Genomic DNA, 25,863 nt, shown 5'->3' on the forward strand with positions numbered 1-25,863 from the left:
CCCTATAATCTAGGGTAGAGCTATTGAGGCAGCACCTGAATTCAGATGTCAGATGAATTATGTTGAATCCACAAGTGCTGACTACACATAACATCAGGCAGTGCTCACATTCATACACCATCAGCCAGGCAGCAGCACTCCTCAGCCATCTGTTTGTGAAACTATACCAGCAGGCTCTTTATATTCACCATTCCTTTCACAAAAGTTTGTCTGAATGAGGTTCATCATTCAAAGGCTCAGCTGTGATTTGTGGCATCCTGTGTTCTAATGTGGGGCCTGCATTCAGAGAACAGCATTAATCCTGTGCCTTGAATCTAAGAATTTAATAATGAAGTCATGAATCTACCTGTCGGGACAGAAAATCATTGTCTTAGTCCCCGGCCAGACTTCAATCAGTGATGCTGAGACAGGTACTTGGCTTCAGGCTGCACCCGAGAGGATGGGTGGTCTTTGTTAAAACACTGACAGCCCCCATTTTCAATAATCTATTTTAAGTGGCATTATTGACTACAGTTCCCAGAATCCATACATTTTTTAATATATTGTTCTACTCTCGTAGAAACTGACATCAAATTGAGATTATATCTCTGATTAATGAGCACACTTACATCATTGTGGATTGGACTGGTTTGCCTTCGCTGCCATCTAGTGTTTAACTTCATAACATACAGTTGGTTAGATTAGATCATTTTACAGGAAGACAGAACTTTAATTATTGAACTCATCCTGTTGATTTGTCTTTATTATGAATAATGAATATTTATAAAAACCCACAACCCATTCTGAAAAAAAAAATAAAGGAACACAAATTCTAATACAGTGCTTCATTGTGCAAATATATCAGTAACAGCTGTTTTCATCTTGTGATGTCACCAGTTACTAGATTCAAAGACAATTTAAATATGAAGCTGTTTTTAAACCAAGTGTGATAAAAAACATCCTCCATGTCAACAAAATGTGTAGCTCACGCCTTTTCCCTCTCTTTCTCTTTCTCAGGAGGGGAGTACCATCATTTCCAAAGAGGACATAGTGAGTTTGTTGCTGCTAGGAACATCACTTTCTGAAGTTGCTTCAGTCCTGCGAATCTCCAGACCAACATTGTACAAGCTAATGCGGGAATACAACATAAGGCGAACAAAATTTTCAAACATTTCTGATGAGGAATTGGATGCAACCATAAGTGAGGTCAAGGCAGAACATCCTCATGTTGGAGAAGTTATGCTCAATAGACATTTGCGTGCAAGAAACATTATAGTGCAGAGACGTCGTCTCAGAGACTCTATAAAATGTCTTGATAGAGCTGGTGTTGAATCCAGGAGAACGACTACAATACAAAGACAAGTATATACTGTGCCTTTTCCAAACTATATTTGGCACATAGATGGCAATCACAAACTCATAAGATGGAAATTAGTCGTACATGGTGCAATGGATGGTTATAGTAGAAAGCTAATGTTTCTGCAGTGCTCTAGCAACAATCGAGCTGACACTGTAATGGAGCTCTTCAGTACAGCTATCAGCGAAAACGGCCGGCCTTGTCACATCCGGACTGATAAAGGTGGGGAGACTGTCATGATTTGGGAAGACATGAGAGAGCATAGAGATGAAAACTCGGTGTTAACTGGAAGCTCTGTCCATAACCAGCGAATTGAACGCTTCAATCGGGACTTGAACAGGAACTGCCATGATGTGTTTGCACCTGTTTTCTATGAGTTAGAATCATTGGAGGCCTTGGATGTAAAAAATGAATCAGATTTATTTTGTCTTCATTATGTGTACATCCCCAGGATCAACCAAACATTGAATGAGTTCAAAGCTGCATTTAACAATCATTCAATTTCCTCTGAACGGAACAGGACCCCAGTTCAGCTTTTCACACTAGACCGACATCTTGTGTTACTGAACCACCCAGAAGCTGCAAATGAGGAAAGAACAGTCGACTCAACAATAGCTCATGCAGACCACTTATTTTTCCAACTTAACCAGCAGGATATGCAGGAACTTGTTGGTACAGTAAACCCACTTGAACATGATGGTAACAAAGGAAAAACATTATATAACAGAGTGCAGGAATTTGTATTCAACAAGATTGTGTAACTAACTCGTTACCATATTCATGAACATGGCTACAAATAATGATGAAATAAAATTGACAATTGCTAAATTGGTGTTTTCATCTTCTTTAATGCCACTTTTTGTCATATAACAGTATGTGTGAGATCATATATACTCTAAAAACATCTTGCCATTTTATGGGCATTCAGCTTAAAAGAAAACTGACAGATTTGTCAACGAACATTTTTTGCAGAGACAACTTCTATAAACTGACTTTTTGAAAGACAGTATTCACAACATCAAAAGTCATAACAGAAAACAAACAAATACAATCAGAAATGTTTACTTTTGTCTGTCTTTGCCTAGCTACTAGACTGCACTAAAAATGGCTCCATTCATCAGAGCCACAAGAAAATGGTTCTCAAAATTGTCATTATCTGCCAGATTCTTTGCATTGACAAATATTTCAAGCTCATAAGAGCATGTGTGTGCAACAGAGAAGTGATTTTTTTCATCATGGATCAAAGTAAGTTTTGGGCTGGGAGAAAATCCAATAGCAGGTACTCTAGAGCTTCCTGTTGTAAAGGCCAGGATGTGCCCAGGATTCAACGACAGGATGAAAGCTCTCTCTGCCTCAGTTAAGTTCCTGTTATTTAGACGCTCCTCAAGTTCCTTCTCTAAAAGGATGAAAAAGGTACAAAACAATAGAAAATAAATACATTGCTTGTGTAACAGGTCGTTATTGATGACATGAATTTCCCCAAAACACTAATTCTTCATTTTAAATCTAATTGTTTTCCATTGCTCTCCTGCCTGTTTATTTTGGAGTCTGTGTGTGTGTCTGTGCGTAATGATGGTGGTAAGTGCGTGCACGGTATGTGCGCGCTCGGGCCAGAGCCGTTTCAACTTGGTCAGAGGTAGGTTTATAGTGATTAATGCTCCATCTTTTTATAGTTCACATGTAATCAAACTGTGGTGTTCGGTTTATGATCATATTTGTTTTATTCTGTATCAGTTTTGCAAAGTTTGGAGTATTATATATAAAGTTATTAATTAGTTTCGTCATAAATATTAACGGCTAATGTACAGTGATAAGCTAGTGTCTCGCGCAGTAGGAAACCCGGTCTCTCCCTAAGGATACATTTGTCTTTTGTCAGGGGAGATGCTGGACTCTGACAACACACACACACAGGACTGATTTGTGCTTTTATTTGTTGAATACAGGTATGGAGAGGTTTTTTTTTGTGTGTCTCATTAATATATGTAAATATTAAAACTACCAATGTGAATTTATATGCTGTACATAGATGCTAAATGTAAGGGATTTTCTGGTTCCATATTATTGTTGATTTGATGTCTTATTGTATAGTTTATTTGGGTTAGTTTTCTAAATATTTTTCTTATGTTGTATTTATTATGTATCTATTTATTTTAACTTTATTTTGGATAATATCGTTTTTTAACAATTGTGTTTATTTTGAAGTGCTGTTGATTATATCGCATTATTTTGAATTAATGTTTAATGTGTGAACGTAAACAAGGCCAGAGAGCCATTACAACTTTGGTCAGAGAGGAGATGCTCGACTCTCGACACACACACACACACACACAGGACTGATATGTGCTTTTATTTGTTGAATACAGAACCAGAACCCAAGAGCTGTCTCCTGATTTATTTCTGCAACCCAGAACACAACGCAGAACACATGCTTTACACACGGGTTACACTTGCTTATCTTGAACTCAGATATTAGACAGTTAAATTACAGAATTGGAATTCTTACAGGTTGGACAATAGAGATAGTCAGGCTTTCCTAATGGTAAGTCACAACAATCAACTCATTGTGGTTGAGCCAGAGATGGTTCGGCCCCAAATATTTAGATATAGTTAGGTTCTAAAGTCTGTGAGTAAGCATGACTTCCTCTTTTTGTTTTTGGCTGGCTGGTAGTGGGTGGGGCTTATTAATTAACACAGTGGCACAGGTGTGAAAAGTATGTGACATTGTGTGCCCTGACATCCACTACCTCCCGATTTTGGTTCCTTTTCGTTTGACCAACTTGTAAACAAACAACAGAACTTGAGAAAGAGACTGTGTGCTTGTGCTGGCAGCTTGTGTGAAGCCTGACGGTCCGAGCACGCCACTGACTGCTGACCGGAGGTAAGCCCACACACTACACCGCCAGCCAGCCTTTGTTTGTGTAGCTTATGTACCTTGTTTTAGAGAATGAGCATCCCCTAGACGCCATTCATTGTCGTAACATTATATGATGTCTTTTTTTTAAAAGAGAAATTAAAGAGCCCATATTTTGCCCTTTTTGGGGTTTGTAAAGTCCGAAAAAAGTGTCTGTTTTCATGTACTGCTCCTCCGTGCTCCCGCTACGCTCTGAGTCTGTCAGCTACGCTCTGCTGAGCCCCCACTGCAGAGCCCCACGTGGGCCAAGTCTGCTCCGATTGGTCTGCCGATACGCTCTGTCGTTATTGGTCAGTTGCTCAGCACGGTTCTCGGAAATGTCCCGCCTCTTTTACCACATTGGAAACGCAGCCACTGGCTCCGTCCGAGGGGAGCATAAACATTAGCACCTTAGCACTACTGTGCTACCGCAGTCTAGGCATATCGTGGGCGTTCTACAGAAGTTAATGGGCGTGCAACATGAGCTGCAGGGCTTGCCACAACGAGCCAATGGGCTTAGATCAGTGATCTCACACTGACAATGACGTCGGACTGACAATTTTTTATCGAGGGGGGCTAGAACCGAGCGTTACATGCAGCTAATGCTACAGCTAACAAGAGGACGTAGGAGAAGCCGCGTTGACGTGGACTTTGAATTTTTGCACATAGATGTGCCTAAACATGCACAGGACACTTGGAAAACACACTTAAGAGCATATAAAACCAGAAAAAGCATAATATGGGACCTTTAATGAAAATTACATACAGCATGTTAGCCATTACCACGGTGATGTCAACATTGATTCCTGAACTGCATTTTCAGTTTACTCTCCCTTTAATTTTTTCATGAACATGTCCATACAGTAATTCCAAGTTTGACTTGATCTAGTCATCCTGTGACACAGCAGTAGCTCGTTTCACATATCTCCCATGGATTATTGATGGATATAATGAAATAAATGTTATATGTAAACATGTCATCGGTCAGTTTCCCATTTTGTTAATTATCAATTTAAAAATGTTCATGAAGTTAAATTGGTTTCTGAGTTAGGAATACCAGAAAAGATTTGAGAACCACTGCATTAAGAAAATGTTATTTTGGTAACAATTAATAAATGAACACTGAACAAATAACTATTGTGAAAACATATGGATGTTTTTGGGTGTTTTTATCACAAAATAAATGATAGTTAAGTTATGCCACCCCACTATACATACTTTGGTAGCATGAATTTACCTTGTACACTGTGAAGAAACTCTCTGAACTTCACCACCATGTACTCCTCCTTTGGTCTCCTGTTACTTCCTAAAACTGAGTAGTTGGGTTTTAGGAGAGTAGCCACACCATTTGCTGTTACATCATTTACCTCTTTGGGCATATCAAGAAAGACCCTGAGGCAAGGGTTTTCCTTTAAGAGTGGTTGAACCTGTGAAAACACAATTTGCAGAAATAATGCCTCAATCCATAACATTTTAATATTTTAAATCTCTTGATGCAAATTATGCTTTACTATTTTCACTTAAAACCAATGACAATCATGGTTATGTTCTCTTTCTAATGATTGATTCTTTTTTTTTACTAATCAAATATGTTATTTGAATATTCTCAAGATTATTTCTTATTACTTAATAATAACCGTGTAATGGTTAAGGTATGCATTCCATGTCATGTTCAAGGGCTGCACAATGTGTCTGACGGTCGCCATAGATCTGTTTGATGCACTTGGAGTACCCTTGACTAAGAATTATAAAAGTTTTAAAAACTCAAATTTACATTTTTCATTACTGGAGTATTATCAAGTTAAGATAACTGAGATAAACAGAAAAAACAAGGAAAAAAATCCTTTGAGCAAGGAAACTCAGCAAGGTGACTTAGGGAGTCACAGAGGAGGGATCTCTCACCCAGAATGGACAGCCATGCAATAGATGTGTGCACAGAACAGGCCCAAAAAGATCCAAGTATGTATATATATTACTAGTGACAACAGTGAGACGATGGTGACAAAAAAACTTAACAGCAGTAAAAAAAATTAAAATTAAAATCTCCATCATTTCATACCGTTTGATCATTTGCAAGACATAGCTTTAGGAATGAGGACAAACAGTTCATGTTGAAGATAAAAAAGTAGACACTTGAAATTCATGGACCTTACAATTATTTTGCTTTTAGTTTAAAGTTACCAAGTGCCAGCAGGTAGTCCCCCGCAGGTTTGTCCAACTGAATCTGTGATTTGTTTGGAAACAAACATGAACAAACAACTTGACATTTCAAGTCAGAAAAAGTTTGGATCTCGAGTTATAAGTGTTCAGAATAACTTGGACATGTAGAAGTAATCATAAACCCTTCACATAAACTCCAGTATAAAGAATAAGGCGGCCTGTTGAATGGTAAAACATTCAACCATTTTTTTTTCTTGCACTTCAAAACACATGACATCTTGTTGAGTACCATTGACCGTAAACAAACATTTGACATTTAAAAAGTGAACATTTCCTGTCCCCCAAGCAGTTAATAAATACAAAACTTTGATCACAAGCAGCGACCACAGCCACTGTTCTGAAGTCCCATATCAATACCAGTGTGAGGTACTTGCTGCACAATAAATTAACAATAAATAAAATACAAATGCAAAATTGCTTTCAAGAAAGACATCCTGGCAGGGTCAGAGTCTCCCATCTGTGTTACCCTGTATTTTCTTTTATATTGAGATCATCTTGAAACATATGTCATAGTGTTGGAACGTATTCCGCGAGAGGAACAGCAGGGGAACAAAGACAGGGAAGAAGAGGAACAGATGTGGTGAATAAGCCGTAAGGAGCACATTCATATGGGTCCACAGAACCGGGCCAAACGAATTCACTGGTAAGCAAGAAGACACGGCTAAAGTCGTCAGTTAGTTCATAAGTTATGGGGTCTATTCTTTAGTATCATGCCGTTTAAAGTCGCAAAACCAGATGGCCGAATATGTTTTATGCTGTTTAAAAACTTTTTTTTTTTTTTTTGGAAATAGAGATATCAGCTTTGTTATATCACTCTTCCCATCTCACAATAAACCCAGTCAAGTAAAAAACAGATGTCATTTTGAGTAGTCAGACCTTGACTATATTACCATATGGACTGTTTAAAGGCTTTATATGTGATTTTTTGATCCAGCAGATGTCGCCCTTGAGCGTCAGCATGAAACCAAAACAACTTGCGGTGCATTGTTGTGTTAGCATGCTAATGCTAGCGATCTTTATTATGCTCGTATCTTCACACTGCATGTAAATTTACCTGAAATGAGCGTGATCTAGAAACACAGTTAAGCAGTGAGTACAGTATGTTATTCTTCTTTTCTCTAGTCCCTCAATTAAACAACTTTTATACGTGAGGGGAGGAGTCAGCCGGCTGTCCTGCCGATGTAAACAAAGTGAAGATAGGACTCTGAAAACTCTGAAAACATCACAGACAGTGGGACTCAGGTGTTACACCCATTGTAGACAGTCATGACTCACAGAGTTATTTTCAGAGGATATACTTGATTTCTATTATATTTAAGTGTGAAAAATCACATATAAAGACTTTAAAGACACTTTTCAGATTTGTAAAAACCTTATTTGATTCTGTAAGCAGAAGAGAATAAAAAACAGGTCTCATTGCTTTATCTGCCCCAATCCAAAACAAATAAGACCAGGTGTTGCTTATAACACATGACACCTATATTAGTCTTAATGAAATTGGAAACTCTGCACGCAATTTAAAAAAAAAAGCTTCAAATTGGTTTCAACGGAAGAAAAGATTGTGCTTAGCTGAATGTATGTTGCAAATATACGAAGTGATTGGGTGATCCGGTTTTTGTTGTTGCAATTTAAAGGATTCTCCAAATCTGAAATAACCTTTTAAACAGTTTTAGCACATTTATTTTGATGTCTGTCAGGGACCCATTACACATCTTTAAATGGAATTCCTTGCCTTGGTTGAAAAGTATTACTGCTTAACTTTTTCAGACAAGAGAGATGTTCAACAGGGTGTACCTTCAGTCTTGTTAAAAGAACATATTTAAGGAATGCCGTCCTTCCTTTGGCAGCACTGTGATGGTGGAACACTCCAGTCGTAGACATAGGACAATCGCAGCTTGACTTCCTCCTTGCAGAGCCGGCCGTCACGCTGCAAAGTCTGGTGTTTTTCCAGCATGTCCTCCAAGCTCTGCTTATGTGTCACCAGGTATTTGTTGTTGCAACCACGCGATTTGTATTCTGTGTCAAAGCGTGGGTCATGTACTCTGCGAACATCCACTGGTGCCAGCCAAGCGCCCAGTGACACATCCTCACTCTGCCATGTTTTTAAGTACCCTGCACTAATATGAATATAATGTACAAGGTCTGCTGAGAGGATGTAGCCCCCTCCCAGTGCGTAGGGCAGGTAGTAGTCACAAAGCTCCCATGAGCTTTCCCGCCACTTTCCAGCTGTTTTCACTCGCCCCCTCCCTGAAAAGAAGCCCCAGTATAATCGGCTGGGCTCTTTCCCCTTCAGCTCCTCCTTCAGGATGTCCAAGCGAGCAAATGTGTCATCATCTGCTTTGAGGACAAACTTGAACTCTGCATTCTGGTCCAGCCAGGAGTACATGTGCATCAGCTTCAGTGTTAAGTTCTCGTAAGAATCTCGCAAGTCAGGCAGTAAGAGGAGATCCTTGTGCCTCCCCTGCTCTGTGTTCAGGTTCTGAAGGTCCTCATTGGGAAGCCCCTGAGTTCCCACCACAAACATGGCCAGAACATCTGAGTCCCGCTTGGCCAGCCAGGTGCTGCGGATGATACTCCTCCTCTCTGTGTACTTTGGTCCAGTTGTGATGAGGACCACCAGCAGTGCTGACAAGTCTTTAGATGTAGAGGGGGGATTGTGATTTTCTGGATGGGATTGCAACGCAATTGCATGAGGGGCTAGGCCTGGTGGATCCTGGTGGCCCTGTTTCAGGGTTTCTGAGGTACATTTGGCCAAGAAAACCAGAACTACAGCAAAGCTGCACACTGTGCCAATGACCAGGGCTGTCTTGTGGCGGCACACTAGACGTAACAGATGCATGGCGTTGAGTCTGAAATGAAATATATAACCAAAACACAAACATTAGACCTAGAAACTTACATTTCTTCAAGCATGCAACATTGCAAAAAGAAAATAGCACAGGTAACACACAACCAATGACTTATTTTGTGTTTCTCATTGTTCGATATAGTAAATATGTGGTTTAGGGATGTTGCAGTTATCGATCACAGAGCACTTCTGGTTGTTTATAGCTGTTATTACAGTTTTTACAGATGTAAACAAACATTCAATAACATCAGGAAATTAGGTCTAGTTTTAGTCTGTGCAGTTAACTATGAGTAGCACCTTCAAATCCTGTCATTCAGAGTTTGATAGTAAGGACAAGTGATTGTCAGATTTTGAGGAAGATAACAGAAAAACCACTTCACAGCTGCATACCCATCATTGTGTGGCATGACCATCAGCTTGCTTAACTGTGTTATTGAATTAAGCAATATGTTTCGGAACATTGTTGTTTTCAGTAATAGAATTATACATGTTTGTTAGTTACCTGAGCTTGTTCAAAGAACCGGTTCCTGTGCGTGAAACAGCCGAAACGGGCCACAGACGGCAGCTTTGCAGAGCTAACGCTAGCTACCGCTATAAGACTTTGTGCGCACTTGGTAAGCTGACTCCACAGAATGCAAACGTGCTCAAGTTGTTCATATTGGTTCAAACTGGAGATGGAAACCAGAGGGTCAAGCTTTTCCGACTACGCAGGTTACAGCGACCAGGTTAAATCGTTCGACGGGTGATGTGTTTCAGGTACCAAAGAATTCATCTTTTTTGTTACATGGTGCAAAAAACCAAATCAGTTCTGTATGACTGTGACGACAGCGGAAACGGAAGTGAAGCCCAAACTAAATAGGGGGAAAAAAGAAAAATAAATCAATATTTACAAAGTAAATAATGTCTCAATCTGTTTCGGTAAAATTTTCAATGTGAGTTTTGAAATGAAAAAAAATACCTACTGGGAATCATCAACATACAACGAAATGGCAAGTCTTCCTTTAAAGTTTTTTTTGGCCAGGAACTGTATGAAATTTAAATAACATGAAAAATGTACAATATATTTAATTGAATAGTTTTTAATATATATATGAAAGTGATGATTCTTAATAGAACAGCCGTATCAGAAAATGAATTATTATTTAATATAACATTATTATATTGAAACGAATAAAAAACAGGGAGCGATAGCACGGCCGCTGATTTGCGCATGCGCATTATGCCAGTGTGAAATAGTTGTCAAGTTTTAAGAAATAAGCAAGACAAACCCAAACCCTGATGTTATTTTTCATTGATTCAAAATAAAAGCATAAAAATTGCCTGCGCACACGATTTAAATTAATTTAGAGTGGATATTCACAACCTTAAAACGAGGTCTGATATATTTTAACTTACAGCATACTCTCTTTTACCATCATCAACCTTTACAAGTTCAAACTGTGATTCAACGCTCATTATTGCTTTGTTTACCCATTGTTTGTGACTCTGTGACACATACAGCACGCCAGAAAACTCCGTATCTCTTGTGTTTTACAGTATGCGAGATCTTCTTTATAGCCCCATGTTGTATTGTAATTTATTCAGAACTCATGTAAAAATATATTTACAGTCTATGGTAAAAACTATGAGGGACAAAAAATGACTAAAGTATAAATAAATAAATGTTGGGAGAAATGCATACAATAAATATGTAAATAAATATATTCATATATTTATTTATGTATTTATGTGGGCCGTCCTAACATTACTGAAGTAGGATTGGTCAATTTTGAAAAACAGACAGAAGCAAATTAAAATTTCCTCTTACGACCTGGACACAGAAATAAATAGATTTGTAAATGTAAAAATACGGAAATAAATTAATAACTCAATTAATGTGGAAATGTATGCATTGATACATATATAACTGTAGAAATACGCTAATAAATGAATAAATACATAAATAGCCTTTTTCATTAACAAAGTGTATTTATTATTTATTCATTGATGTATTGTTTTCAGCATTTGTATATTTATTGATGCATTTATTTAATTATTTAATTATTTATACATTATTGTATGCATTTCTCCCAACATTTATTTATTTATTTATTTATACTTTGGTCATTTTTTGTCCCTCATAAAAAACAGATATTTAATTAGATTGAAAAATAATTACGCTCCTTTTATTTTGAAATACATAAGCGGAAGCTCAAGCTTTTATTGCGGATGTGACACTGACTAAATGCGTTTGCTGAAAAAATAATGGCCTTATCGTAGTAAACCGCTAGCATGTCGTAAGTAGTGAACTTAAAATTCAAGACGTGAACCGAGCCGGGTATGTAACCTACTGGTTTGATAGTCACAGAATACATTTGTAAGGTTGATCGACCGACGGGCATCTCGGGGTCTAAGTGGTATAAACGTTGGACGAGGAGGACAGACGGAAGCTATGACGGTCAGGAGAACCTGCCGACATTCTCTGACATGTCCAGCTTTGCTCGCCATTTTTCTGCTAAGTGTGGCTGTACAGATGGTGAGAACATCGTCTGAATCAGACCCCTACAAAATCCTGGGTGTCAGCAGGAGTGCGAGTCAAGCAGAAATCAAGAAGGCTTACAAGAATCTGGCCAAAGAATGGTGAGTGATTGACAGCAAGTCCCCCTAAAGGCCATCTCATTTTGGAAGTAGAAGATGGTCCATTTTCACTTAACCACTGTGCTTTTTTTTTATCATCACATGTAAAACGTTGAACTGACAACTTCCTAACCCTCTGCAACACATAACTGTGATTTATGATGTCCTCTGATGGACTCTTCCAGGCACCCAGACAAGAATAAGGACCCCAAAGCTGAAGACATGTTCATCAAGGTTTCCAAGTCATATGAGGTCGGTGACATGGCTCATGTCCTGTTTGTTTGTGTGGCTCACTCAGTCTAATTTACTTTCTGAATTATGTTCTCTCTGCAGTCATAAAAAAAACACAGTTGTCACTGTCCTTTTACTTTACAGATTCTGTCTAATGAGGAACGGCGGTCCAACTTTGACCGCTATGGCCAGGTGGATGAAAACCAGCCCTATGGACAGTCTCAGCAGCAAGGCTTCCGCGGCTTTCACAACAGCTTCTACTTCGATGAGTCTTTTTTCCATTTCCCCAGGTACTCCACGTTGAGAACTTTGTCTTTCATTAATCACAGGGGTTGTGGTCAGTGTCTACATCAGTATCAGCAGAATTTGGACAAAAAATGTGCAATTTAAAGTAAATAATCTGAGCTTCGATGCTAAAGAGAAGTAGAACTGGTGTTTTAAATAATCCAATTTATTGTATATGACATTCTTTTTTTAATGTAAAACTATTGGTTGCTGACTTGGTTGCTGCTCAAATGCAAACCAGTTATCCTTAGATTTTGATTTTAAAGCTCATATAAATAAGAAGATCCAAAAAGTCTGACTAAAAAACTAAATGTTGTAACAATGTAGCCCAAGATTGAGAAAGGATGGACGGATAGGAGTCTCTCACAGGCCTGACAGAACATCACTCTGTAGGCTGTATGTTTATAAAAAGGCTCACTGTCTTGTTTCCAACCCTCCTCCAGGTCCAGGGACTTTGCAGACAGCAAGTACCTGCTTCACCACGCACAGTTTAACACTGATGTCCTTCCAGACAGCCACAAGAGGCCGTACCTCATCAAAGTGACCTCTGAGTGGTGCTTTGCATGCATCCACATCGAGCCTGTGTGGAAGGAGACGGTGCAGGAGCTGGAGCCTCTGGGTAATCTCCCCCCCCCACACACACACACACACACACACACACACACACACGCACACACGCACCCACGCACGCACGCGCTCTGAGTCAGGACTGGTTTGATTGTTATGATCCGTAAAGTATCACAACATAAGGTCGATGTCTGCTCAGTGGCAGGCCGTTATATGTCATTGTAAGTGTTGAGGTGCTTTACAGAAAGTAATTTCTTTAATTATTCATCAGGGTTTATTTGTTCATTGGATGAATTAAACACGAGGTCACAAAGTTTTGACACTGGGGATGCATTTAAAGTTGTTGAGTCAATTCTGCAAAGTGGAAGAACAATTACAAGTTTCCACTCTACTTAATCCCATGCTGGCTCTGTTGTACCCAAGTGGCCTGCTCTTGAAAAATATCCCTGCATATTTATGTAACCCAGTGGACCCTTTGTTGGTCTTAATCATCAGGCTGTATCAGCTCGTAAAAAAGCTTTACTCTGTCTGAATATATACCCTAGTAGAAGCTTAACCTGACTAAACAGACTTGGATAGTTCGGGGTAAAATACCACAACAAGAGGAGCAGAACAGAAGATTGACTCATTATGGCCTTATAGAGTAGTATGTTAAATTTGGTATGAAAACTGTTTTTTTTCTAACGCATCCAGCAGACACTAAAATGACCTTTTTGAAGAGTTATTTGGAACCTAACACAAATTCTAAAATACTCTTGCAGTGTTTGTATCTTCAGCGGTTCATAAGTAATATGCACAACTGTACCATATAATGCAATGTGGTATGACAGCTTTGGCCCAGCATCCATTACAAAGCTACTAATGTTCAGTTTGGGTGAGATCGTTTGCACTGTGTGTAGTTATTTTCATTTGAATTACTGAGAACATCCTATAAGTTATGTTTTTTGTGCTGGACAACAATAAACCACTGTACCAGTTTAAAAAGCAGCTAACTGTGATTTCAGTGCTTCTTGATAATTCAATGAACCCCTCTCCGTCATTGTCATCATCAACTGAACAGTAAAAGAACCTGATCTCATGTGACTTAATGCCATGTTGGCTTGTTTCCTCAGGTGCTTAAATATATCGCTGGATGGAAACAGAACTCTGCAAAACCGTAAAAACAGAATCTATGCATTTTTTATGGAGCAGATCCATTAGATAGTCCCTTTCCGCTGGATGTTTGGTGAAAGACAGGAGTTGCTTTAAGAACATGATCTAAGTTTGTTGTGTCTATATTAGGGAGGGGACACTAAAAAATTGCAATGTCATTGTTCTTGCGATACGAGAATTCATATAAAAATGAACACAGCAGTTTTGTCACCAGAAGTGTGAACAGTAAGGCAGCGCTCTGTGTTTGCTGTTACTGGATTTATTGTCCAAAATCACTTGAATAACATAACATAAAAAAGTTGCAGGTGGTCTACAGATACAATACCAGTCTGTTTTCTTTTCCTCCTGCATCAGGTGTTGGTATTGGCATTGTGGACCTGGGTTATGAGCGTCGCCTGGCCAACCAGCTGGGCGCCCATCGTGCACCCTCCATCATAGGGCTGGTGAACGGCAGAGTGACCTTCTTCCATCAGGCTGTGGTTCGGGAGCACCTGCGACAGTTCATAGAAGACCTGCTGCCCCAGAAACTGGTGGAAAAGGTAAATGCCATTGACGTGTGGCTGTTTCTGAGGAATTATAGTCTAATGTTTTTTCTGGATTTTATAGATCTTATCATGGATAACATACTGGGCCTGATTAGGTTAAGGTAGATTCAAAAGCACTACTTGTTAAGTACCTTGTCTAGGAGCAAAGCAACAGCGAGAGCTCTACGTTTGCTCAATCCATTTTCCATTTTATTTTTTCACCCCTATGCGCATGGACAGTCGCTCCTAGCTGTTTTCCCCCCCCAGGCGTTTTATGAATGCAAAAAAAAGCCCCAAAATTTCACCCAAAGAAGTGGAGTCATAGTGCTCGTCAATGCCACTTTTGGTTGAAGCAGCAAATCAAGTAGGAGGCTTTAAATCCGCTTTTAATAATATTTACCCCCCCTCCATTTCGAGGAGCAAAACCACAAAAACAGCTCGAATGCATTCTTCCTAATTATTTTATTTGGTTGCCCGTATGTGCACACACAGGCGCTTCAAGCTGGGACTAAAGGGTCTAAAATCGCCTATGGCAAGAACACATAATTGAACTACTTTTCATTGTTTTTCAGGTCTCAGATAACAACTACGTGGCTTTTATGGATAACTGGCATGCTGAAAATAAGCCCAGTGTTCTCTTGTTTGACCAAGTCCCTTCCGCCTCTCTACTGTACAAAGTAAGTTATGTGTTCACAGGAAGCAGAGAAGCACCTGCAGATACAGAATTGTATACAACGCAATGTCAAATGAACTGGAAATGTATTTCTGACTAATGAGACTAACTACCTTGTCTCTGGTTCAGAGTTAATGTAAAAGAACTTGAAATGTGTAGATGGAAAAAGTATTTTAAGGATCACATCTTCCCACCTCCACTCTCCAGTTAACAGCGTTTGCCTTCAGAGACTATGTGCGCTTCGGCTACGTGGATCAAGGTGAAACACACAGCACTCGAATACTGCGGCAGTTCAACATAAACACCTACGCCCCCACCATGCTGCTCTTTAAGGAGGATACACAGAAGCCTGTGGACATCATCCAGGTACACCCATTACAGCGTTAAGTCTTTATCACTCTTCAAGGCTTAACCATTTTTTGATTTTGATAAAATTATAAATTTTTACCAGTTCATATATTTTTTAATTGAGCTCTTAAACATGTTCTCGCTTCACAGCCTCTGTCTTTTCTTTTTCTCTTTCAGGCAAGAGGGATGAAGCGACAGATCATGGATGAGTTTGTCTCCAACAACAAGTTCCTGCAGGTGCCGCGGCTGGTCAACCAGCAGCTCTTTGATGAGCTCTGTCCTGTAAAGCAGTTTCACCGTCGGAGGAAGTAAGCTTCTGGTCCTGCTGTTAATATCTCACTGACATTGAACTCTTGTATAATAAGAGAATGCGTCTTCAGATTCAGATTTTTTTAGTGTCCCACAAGGGGAAATCTTGCGTTGCAACAGGAGCACACAGAAGACAAGAAACACAAGGACAACATCAGCATAAAACATAAACCAAAACAAATTTTAAAATCAGACAGCACAGCAAAATGTAAAACCAAATAAAAACAGCGCAATAAAATCAGTCAAGAGCCCATAACAGAATAGAAATTCAAGTCATTAAAGTGCAAAGTGGAGGTGTGCAAAAAGAGCAACAAATAGCTAATTGTTGTTTAACATATTAATTGCACTTGGTAAAAATGAGACCTGGAGTCTTTTAGTCTTCCTCACAGGAGCTCTAAAACGACGACCTTCATCATCGCCTCACCACTCCCTTTCTACTCACACTGATTTTGTAAAAGAAAGAAAAGGAAAACAAGCTCAACCAGGTTCTTGTGAATTTGAATGAAAATCCTGGGATCGCTAAAGAAACTTGAAATCTTTGCAGGTACTGTGTGCTGCTGATCACAGGGGAGGACCCAGCCTTTCTCTCGGGCAATAAGGCCTTCCTTGACTTTGCGTCGGCGAACAGTAAAGAGGTGCTGCGGTTTGCGTACGTCTATCAGCGACACCAGCAGCCTCTCTGTCAGGCTCTGCTCCACAATCAGGCCGCACTCTCACCTCAGGTCAGTGGTTTATAAAAATCATACAAACTTACTAACATGACTCCTCAATAAAAATATTTAAGAAAATCAAAGCAAGTAGTGATGGAAGCCAGCTTGGAGGACTTATAGCCTAACCACTTTGCTGCCAGGGCACCCCGTTAAAATCATTCTTAACATCTCTTACAGGTTGTGCTTCTCGAGAGGCGGAGCCAGGCTGGCAGGGTTCTCTACCGCTCTGTAAGCGGCGGCTGGAATGGCAGCGAGGAGGATAAGTACCGTCTCCATGAACAGCTGGAGCTCCTTCAGAAAGACCCCACGTACCTGACCTTGGAATCCACCCTGCCTGAACTCAATAACGAGATGGCTCCGGTAAATCCCGTAGACACACACTCTTTACTTCTACGGGGCGGTGGCTTACACACACCTGAAGCCGGAACCTTTTTGATGAATGCCAATGTTTTTATTTTTGATATTCAACTTTCCAGATGTTTATAATTCAGTGGATGAACGCTGCCTATGATTACATCCTTCAAGTATATGATGACCTCCTCTACTCAAACTGGTGAGACAGCACTTCCGCTGAAGAGTTTGCATCATTTGTTTAGTGCAAAAGAAAGGCTTGTTATTGTCTGATATGGCATGAATCTTCTCCCACGTGGTTAACTCATTACATGTGTCATGTGTCCCCTCATCAAGGCGAGAGATGATGCCCATCCTGTCGCTGATCTTCTCTGCCCTCTTCATTCTGTTTGGCACAGTCATCATTCAGGCCTTCAGGTGAGAGAGACGTGTAAATGTGCTGTGGTTTTGACTCCAGCTTAAGCCACATGCAGACTAGATTTGTCCCCATAGAGGTAAAAGTTATCGATATCCAAACTGATTATTTTTTTCTATTTGTGATGTTTTATTAAGTGAGCCAGGCGAAAGCAAACCTCGTAAACCGAAACCAAAGGAGCAACCACAGACTGAGGAGGAGGCTTCGAGTCGAGCTAATACCACAAGGTAACGTAGGTCAAACAAAGATGGAAGCAGGAAACTCTGGCCTCAGTCTCTGCTCACAAATAAGACTGCAGAAAATGTGTGATAAGAACTCCAAAAAACGTGTTGTGATTGCGACGCAGACTCCCTGATTGATGTGGTTTGAACTCATTTTTCAGATGAGTTGCTGTTTATCCAACTGGGCTGGACCACGGTGGGGGGGGGGGGGGGGGGGGGTTTGTGGTTCACAATGAAGCACGTCCTTGAGTTGTCAAAAGCAGCCTCATGTAGTCCCACAAGAATTCTCCTCAATAAAAATCAAACATGACTCAGCAGTATAGTGTTAATGAATTGATGTATTCTAGAAGCAACCTGAGGTGTAAATTACAGAGTAAACAAATCTGTGGAAAAGTATGGCAGCAGATACGCATGTGGCCAAGGGTCTGTCTTTACAGCTGACTGATGCACACTGCTCTTCTGTGAGGGTGAGCTTTACACTCGGATTACTCATCACAGCTTCTCCTTTGACCTTTCCACCGTGAAGTCGTTTAATTTGTGAAGTCGTATTGTGAGGGGGGTGTCCCTGATGAGGTATCAGAAGAGCAACTCCGAATTTCTGACTTCCACAATCAAATAGAACGCACCATAAATCACAGATTGACCTACTCAGACACATGTGTACGTGCGTTTATTTTTTTTGAAAACCTTTACTTTGACTTACTCTTTGAATTACTCCGCAAAGGCACGCATAAGACTGCTTTCATAAAGAAGTAACTTAGCTCTGACTCTCTGCCAAATGTGCCGCAGACGGCGCTGAAAGTATTCTAGATTATGGAGTCAGTGAATGCTCTTCAACTTAAGCTATGTGAGGATACGTTTGGAAACATCTGCTGCAGGAGGTAAGGTAAATTATAGCACACAGCGATAATTAACATGCTCCAAAAAGCTTTAACTGAATTCTTCACGAGGGAAAATAAGTTAGTTTAAGCAATTAGCAGAGTGTTTTTTAAAATCCCTCAGCAGCCATCCACTCCTTACACAACTGAACAAAAAGGGATATAATTCATGTTTTTCTGCAAAATGTCAACTAAGTGTCTCTGCCCTCTGTTTTTCTCCTTCGTCCATACAGCCGTCCTCCGAAGAAGGACTTTGTGGAAGTGACCGAGCTGACAGACCTCACTTACACCAGCAACCTGGTCAAACTGAGGCCGGGACACATCAATGTCGTACTGGTGCTTACCAACGCCTCCAAGACCGCCCTGCTCAGGAAATTTGCCAAGGAGGTTTTCTCTTTCTCTGGGTAAAGCTGCATGTCTTTTTTTTTTTTCCCCATCCTCATGTATTATGTTCACTTGTTAATCCTGAACCTTTCTCTCTCTACAGGACTCAGAATCTCCACTTCTCCTTTCTCAACGCTGATAAGCACCGCCACTGGATGCCGTCGCTCCTTCGCTCAACCTCTGCCGTGCAGGACCAGGGCCACGAGGAGGACGAGGAGTCTTCGGACTACTCCGGCCATGTTCTGGCTCTCAACGGCCACAAGAAATACCTGTGTCTCTTCAGACCTGTCTTCACGGGGGACGATCCCAACGACTCCTCGACAGAAACCTCGTTCTCCTCCGACAGTAGGAGAAAGTCCAGGTCGAGGTCCAGATCCAGCTCCCACTCGAGGTCCAGGTCTCATTCCAGGGAGGACGGGGCAGGAGGGAAGAGAGGCTCCAGTAGGGCCACCACCATCGACGTCCACCACAAGCTGGACAGGCTGGGACTGTGGATGGAGAGGCTAATGGAGGGCACACTACCCAGAATACAGGTCCCTGCATGGCCTATTCTGGATGAAACCACAAACAACTTCTCCACAGAGAGCTGAGCTCACAGTCACAGAGGTACGAAGGGTTGCAGAGATATTTTGGTCTCACCTTCTGTTTTAAGTTCTTTACACAGGTTGCTGCACTGAAAACGGTTTTATCCTGTTTACAGAATGTTATTTATTTATCTGTTACAGAGTGTGGAGCAGATAAGAGATTTAGCGGTTAGACTTTGTGCACTAATCGAACATTTAAAATGCGTTTAAGTGCATGTTAAAAAGCTGCAAAAGAACGCATAGAGAGGCAAAACTACAAAAGCTAAGCTGCTTGATGACTTCTGCACAGAGACGCAGAGAAGCAAAACAAAATACAAAAAAAAAACCTGTTAGGTTTGAGCTGTAGCCCACACATACACGCCTAGTTTTCTCACACACACACACACACAGGCATGCTAACACATAATAGAAAATGACCATTAGCAACACTAACAGAATTAGTGCCATCACTGTCATTATAATTTATAAGGAAAAATCAACGGCTAGAAGAGATCCTTAGCTAGCTTATAAGCACCTCTACAGAGTGCAACACTACAGCTGTGTCATTGAACAAAAGCTGGCAGCCTGTGGGCTGATAGAATTAAATCCAAATGATTAGCAAATCAAGGAAGCTAGCCATGTCACTCATTTAAATCAGGGAAGAGATTGGATGATGATGCCACAGTGCTCGGGCTGTCATGTGTTTTTTTTGGTAACTTAGTTATTCAAAGAATCATTTCCTCATTATTGTTTAAGAAGGGGGTGGAGCTTAGCCCTGCTGGCCCATTTATAGCAGCCATCTCTGGTTGTTAGCCATCTACAGCTACATAATCTTGCTTACCACGTGACCACTGGAGTTGTCTGTACACTCAACAATCATCCAGGTAAAGTCGTTAGCTGTGGTTTGCTGTGTGTGTGTGTGTGGAATGTGCCTATGTGCAGTATGTGTGTGCTACAGATAACATCCAGTAATATTAGTTTTGATCATCTTTTAACTTTTGCCTCTGTAAATTTCAAAAGAGGAAATCTTAAAGCATGACTTTGCGATTTACTGTTGCTCTAGTTAAGTCCTTGAACAACTGATCTCTAAAATTTGCCTTAAGCCTAAACACCTCTTTTACAATGAAAAGCCCTTCAGCCAATGAGTTTGAGATTTCACCTCTATATGTATGTGATCAGATCTCCACATGGGTTCAAATAAAAACAAAAAGGCTTGGAGACTGAGACTGATGCACTGACGTTATGAATAAATTATTAATTTTTTGTTGTTTTTTTTTTTTTTACCTTCACGAGCCTTCAGTTAAACTTGAAAACAGAACAGAGAATCTCACATCACTGTATGCGGCAATAACCAGATGACACCATTTACATCTCATGTTTTTTTTTTACATCTCACGTTTTTAAAAAACTGCGGGGAAAACAATTGAGGTTTTTACGCCTTGTATCGAGTTAGCATTTCTTGCTAGTGTTCAGTTGAAGTATGCTTTGAGCCAAGTAGAAGTTCAAAACCGCCTCTTTGTCTGATCTCGATAGTTTTTTTTTTTACGTCAATTGTCTGAATCAGGGAGAAACAATAACCGCTACCACAGTACATTTTCCCCATTTTCTCCCCTAAAATTATTGTGAACATGAATGCATGAAATAATTAAACTTAAACTCACTAATAAATGTTAAGGGAATTTGCGCTGACAGCTTAAATGTGTCATCCCCTCTTTCTTCTTCTTCTACTCTGTAATGGAATCATTTGCTGCTCAAACAATATTTGAAGTACACTGTAACTTCTAATCCTTTTTTTTGTTAAATGTCCTTTGAACTTCATCTATGTCCACATGAAATTGTAAGAAATGAAGTGTAACTTATTTAATAAACTTCTTTTAAAACAGATAATAAAACATGTGGCAAGGCTTGGATATTTATTTCATTTTCTTTAGTGATTCTTAAAAAACTAAGCAATGATCTAGCAATCATAACATCAATGTCAGTTTGTGGATTTTCAATGACTCATTTATTAAAACAAATTAAGATTATATGACACTGTGACAATGGGCAGATTATACAAAAACAAATATTTACCATAAATAAAGTCATGCTTGATACACATTAAACAGCATTGAACACGGACTATGTCATAGGGCTCAAAGACCAAACACCAAAGCCAGACTCAGTACTCATTGGGAATGTCAAATACTTTCTTCATGGACAGGTCTTCAGGGCCGAAGGAGGCGGGCAGCAGTTCATTCACGGTCATGGTCACGTACGAGCCGTCAGGTTTGGACAGGTACACGGTCCAGTTTGGCCCAAACTGACAGAGGACACCCCATAAAAAAATAAAATAACATACAGGAAGTGGTTAAGTAAATAAATGTTGTCCGAGCAGCAGCTTTGTGTTCAAACTGGATCTGTAATTCTCTATAAACTGTCCTCATGGAGTTCACAGCTCTAGTAATGGATCATACCTCTCTCATGAACTGCCTGCAGCCGCCACACGGGGAGATGAACTGGTCATTCAGGTCGCTACAAAGAAAACATGAAGGGGGGGGGAAAACAACAAGAGATCTGAATTTCTGGAATCAGAATCTAGTTTGGTCCAAGAAAGTTTACACAAGCAGGGATGTATTTGTTTCGTTGGTTTATAGAAGTAATAGAAATATAGTAATGAATATAAATAAAGGTAGACCACAGTAGTGCTCCTAATGTCTAGAAACGTAATCGAATAAAAAATATAAAAAAATAAAATGCACAAGTTAAAAATATTTTTTTTGACTTAAAGGCTTTATATGTGATATTTCACACTTAAATGTAGAAATCAAGTATATCCTCTGAAAATAACTCTGTGAGTCATGACTGTCTACAATGAGTGTAACACCCGAGTCCCACTGTCTGTGATGTTTTCAGAGTTTTCAGAGTCCTATCTTCAGTTTGTTTACATCGCCCGGACAGCTGGCTGACTCCTCCCCTCACGTATAAAAGTTGTTCAATTGAGGGACTAGAGAAAAGAAGAATAACATACTGTACTCACTGCTTAACTGTGTTTCTAGATCACGCTCATTTCAGGTAAATTTACATGCAGTGTGAAGATACGAGCATAATAAAGATCACTAGCATTAGCATGCTAACACAACAATGCAGCGCGAGTTGTTTTGGTTTCATGATGTTGCTCAAGGGCGACATCTGATCAAGGGCGACATCGGGTATGAATCTAATTACTCTGTAGGTTCCTCTATTCTTTCCAACACTCCCCACTGTCTCTGAGTCTAAAAGACTATTTGCTCTGATATAAGTCTGAAAAGTAATTACTGCTACCATAAGCTCTGATCTATAAACGTTATATCTCTGTTTCCTAAAATGTTTCTCAGAATGCTGATATAGGTGTTATTGTCATCATTAAGATAATTAAAATCACATGATTAGTTTACGTGTAGCATGCTTACTGCTGCCTGACAAAGATTGATATTCAACCTTTTCTCGTCTCAACCTGTTGGTCAATATTTGAGCAAAAGTTTTACATAATCTGGACATGTGCCCTCTCATGCAATAGGTTAAGCTTGATCAATATGTTGACGTGCAGAGGGAAACGTAAGTACAGTGAGTTATGGTTTGGAAATACTGGAGAATGTGGGCTTGTGCAAGGACAGGGAAGAGTCACGTTCCACATTACAGTTTTTTCGATTACTAAAAAAGGGGAAGTTACCTTGCGATTGCAATGGCTTTGAAGCTTCTGTAGCCCTCGGACACTGCCTTTGAGATGGCGTTTCTTTCAGCACACACGCCTAGGTTGTAACAGGCATTCTCCACATTGCAACCTGCAATGAAAACATGCCATCAGCTATTTTGAGTTTCTTCAGTTGAATGAAAAAGTAATATGAGGTGGAAGGGAAATGGCCTTTTCACCATTGAACTAGTTGTCTATCTACTTCTATCTTGGTCAAATAGTTACTCAATGAGTCTATGCTCTCACAGCTGTTTGCCAGCTTGTTGCCCCCCAGGGACACGTGACAGGCCAGGCTTTGCAGAGTCCAGCCATGGACCGGAGAGCTGTGTTTTTTCCTGACTGTTGACAATGACTTGACATCCCTGTCTGTATAAACAGCACAGATGACGCAGGTGGTGTAACAACAAAGGATCATCCTAGCTTACAGGAAAGAGAGCATTTGTTAATCATCTTGGGAAATGTGTAAATCTCTTTAGATAATAAAGAGTGAGCCTGGTAACGGTTTATTGATGAGCTACTGCATGTAACTTTGCCTCTGTCTTAGTGTATCAAAGTGAAGCTGTGATCGAGTTGATGTTTAACATCCTCTGTCTGTTACTTCTCAAGGATTCACAATGATCTAAAGAATAAAAAAGACCAGAGCTGACTCAAACACATTGCATAATAATGTACCTCTGACTTCTTCCCTGATTGACAATGTTCACTTTTAGAATACTTGTGCTGTATATAGAGTCTTTAAGTGGCCCCTAATGGTTAAAACTGTAACTTAAAAGGTTGGTGTTTGGAAAACGATGAATAAAAAGTAGAGTTTAGGTTTCATACTTATCACTAAAGATAAACAGAATGTCATTAAACTTGACTTTTTATCCTAACCCTTAGTTTTAACCCTTCAAGCTAAACATGTCCTGTATTAAAATAATTCAGAGGCAAATGATATCTGTGCCTTACCTGTAAACACGGAGTTGTCGAGGGTCAGCAGCGCGGCTCCCACTCTGAACTTGCTGTACGGACAGTAGGCTTGCTTCTTGGCCTCCTGAGACCGCTGGATCAGCTCCTTCACTCCTACTTCAGCTCCTTCCTGGGACAAGTGTCTGGAGCCGTGCTCCTTAATATGCATCACATCCCCGCTGAACTTGACACAGTCCATACTTTCTCTTTGGGTCTTTGTCTGTATTTGTGTGTCAGTGAATGAGTCTATTGTGGCTCTCTGCTTTAAATGTGAATGGGGCAGAGTGAAGGTGTGGGGGAGAGGGAGCGCTCATAGCCAATCAGTCGCAGGGATGTCAACATGCTGTCGTGTGGAAATGTGAGCAGCTCTGTTGTTGCCGTTTTCATTTTGTGCAGACATAATGATTAAAGAGGAGCTATAGACAGCGTGCCGTAAGTCACCTGTCTGACAAGATGTTTATCACAGTTTTACAGATGAATTACGGACAAGGTGGTTTGGGAAAATATATTTTTATTGTCAAGTCCAGCTTCTCTTTGACCTCAGAGTCAGTGAAGGAGTGGAGACATGTAGAGCAACAATGATAAATTGCTAAATCAATCTTAATAATAATATACACAGTTTATATAAAAACATAAAAAGAAAACATTTAAAAGTAAGTTTAGGCTTTTAAGTCCATCAGGATCCATTTAAATCCTCACCACGGTGGAGTCTAAGTACAGAATTGTTCATTTCCTTTTGTTTGTCTGAGTGACACTGTTGATCCAGCCCAGGTAGTTCCTGACCTTGGTGTAGACACCGGGGTAGTTAGCAAAGGCACAGCCTATGCCCCATGACACAATACCCTCAAACTTACCATCACAAACAAGAGGTCCTCCTGAGTCACCCTGAGAATGGAAAAACACACAGTTAGCAATTTGGTTATCTGACACATATTAATGTTAAAATGAGGGCTTGACAGATCTGATTTCTTGTGTCTTTTCCAGGAGATCACATCTGAGAATCTGCGTCTTTTTTTTGTGGCTCAATTATTCATATAAAAGGTTTTGAAGCAGCAAAAATGGCTGAATTGGGAGAATATTAACATTCAAATATACATTTTCTCGCAGCTTTACAGAGCATATTCTTTTATGTCATTTTGAACATTGCTTAGGTCTTTTCTGGCACTCTGCTCTCATTAACTAGTGTTTTCAGAATAATACTCATGTCCAGCATCATACAGCACATGCTCAAGTGCTGTATGATGCTTGATTGCTTAGGTCTTTTCTGGCACTCTGCTCTCATTAACTAGTGTTTTCAGAATAATACTCATGTCCAGCATCATACAGCACATGCTCAAGTTTGTGAGTAGCTAATGAAAATCTTTCAGCATTTTGTTTGGTTTTAATTTTGATGGTGATTAATTGGCCTTTTTAGAATATTGAACTAATGAAATACTGTAACAACCTCACTATTGTGAAATCAACATGAAAGCCAAATAATGCTTCCTGTTACATTTGACACATTAGTCATTTTCTGTGTTATAGTTCAACATCAGCAGTGATCTCTTCTACTTAAACTGTAACTTTTTGATCATCACATCACAACTCTGTGCCTCACCTGACAGGAGTCTTTCCCTCCAGAGACAGAGCCGGCACACACCATGTTCTGCGTGGTCCTGAAGTAGTAGTAGCGCCAGCAGGGG

At 40.0% G+C, this 25,863-nt stretch overlaps 4 protein-coding genes across 6 annotated transcripts in view; 1 reads left to right on the forward strand and 3 right to left on the reverse strand.

Moving 5' to 3' along the window:
- Positions 1-4,954: 4,954 nt before the first annotated feature.
- b3galt6 (UDP-Gal:betaGal beta 1,3-galactosyltransferase polypeptide 6) lies at positions 4,955-10,111 on the reverse strand. The gene is made up of 2 exons (XM_020634348.3): positions 9,797-10,111; positions 4,955-9,295 (listed from the first exon to the last, which is right to left on the reverse strand). The coding sequence occupies exon 2, from the start codon at positions 9,283-9,285 to the stop codon at positions 8,266-8,268; it is 1,020 nt and encodes a 339-aa protein (XP_020490004.1). The 5' UTR covers positions 9,286-9,295; positions 9,797-10,111; the 3' UTR covers positions 4,955-8,265.
- A 1,394-nt stretch (positions 10,112-11,505) lies between these two features.
- LOC109984260 (dnaJ homolog subfamily C member 16) lies at positions 11,506-21,431 on the forward strand. Its single transcript, XM_020634343.3, has 15 exons — positions 11,506-11,913; positions 12,096-12,162; positions 12,286-12,431; positions 12,870-13,045; positions 14,500-14,684; positions 15,242-15,346; positions 15,550-15,708; positions 15,868-15,998; positions 16,544-16,721; positions 16,887-17,069; positions 17,186-17,262; positions 17,397-17,477; positions 17,613-17,702; positions 18,808-18,978; positions 19,062-21,431. Exons 1-15 carry the CDS (start codon positions 11,726-11,728, stop codon positions 19,546-19,548), a joined length of 2,424 nt encoding a protein of 807 aa, XP_020489999.2. The 5' UTR covers positions 11,506-11,725; the 3' UTR covers positions 19,549-21,431.
- A 78-nt stretch (positions 21,432-21,509) lies between these two features.
- cdab (cytidine deaminase b) lies at positions 21,510-24,455 on the reverse strand. Its single transcript, XM_020634357.3, has 4 exons — positions 24,182-24,455; positions 23,213-23,324; positions 21,978-22,035; positions 21,510-21,823 (listed from the first exon to the last, which is right to left on the reverse strand). Exons 1-4 carry the CDS (start codon positions 24,378-24,380, stop codon positions 21,683-21,685), a joined length of 510 nt encoding a protein of 169 aa, XP_020490013.1. The 5' UTR covers positions 24,381-24,455; the 3' UTR covers positions 21,510-21,682.
- A 226-nt stretch (positions 24,456-24,681) lies between these two features.
- Positions 24,682-25,863, reverse strand: part of LOC109984230 (trypsin-3-like) — a 3,633-nt gene continuing 2,451 nt past the window's right edge. For all 3 annotated transcript variants that reach the window (XM_065955515.1, XM_065955516.1, XM_065955514.1), the window contains exons 5-6: positions 25,779-25,863; positions 24,682-25,066 (exon numbers count right to left, since the gene is read on the reverse strand). The exon at positions 25,779-25,863 is cut by the window's right edge and continues 173 nt beyond it. In XM_065955515.1, coding sequence (XP_065811587.1) covers positions 24,908-25,066; positions 25,779-25,863 — 244 coding nt within the window. In that variant the 3' untranslated portion in view covers positions 24,682-24,907. The remainder of the gene's footprint in view (positions 25,067-25,778) is intronic.

The sequence above is a fragment of the Labrus bergylta genome, chromosome 5, assembly GCF_963930695.1.
Source record: "Labrus bergylta chromosome 5, fLabBer1.1, whole genome shotgun sequence".
Taxonomy (NCBI): domain Eukaryota; kingdom Metazoa; phylum Chordata; class Actinopteri; order Labriformes; family Labridae; genus Labrus; species Labrus bergylta.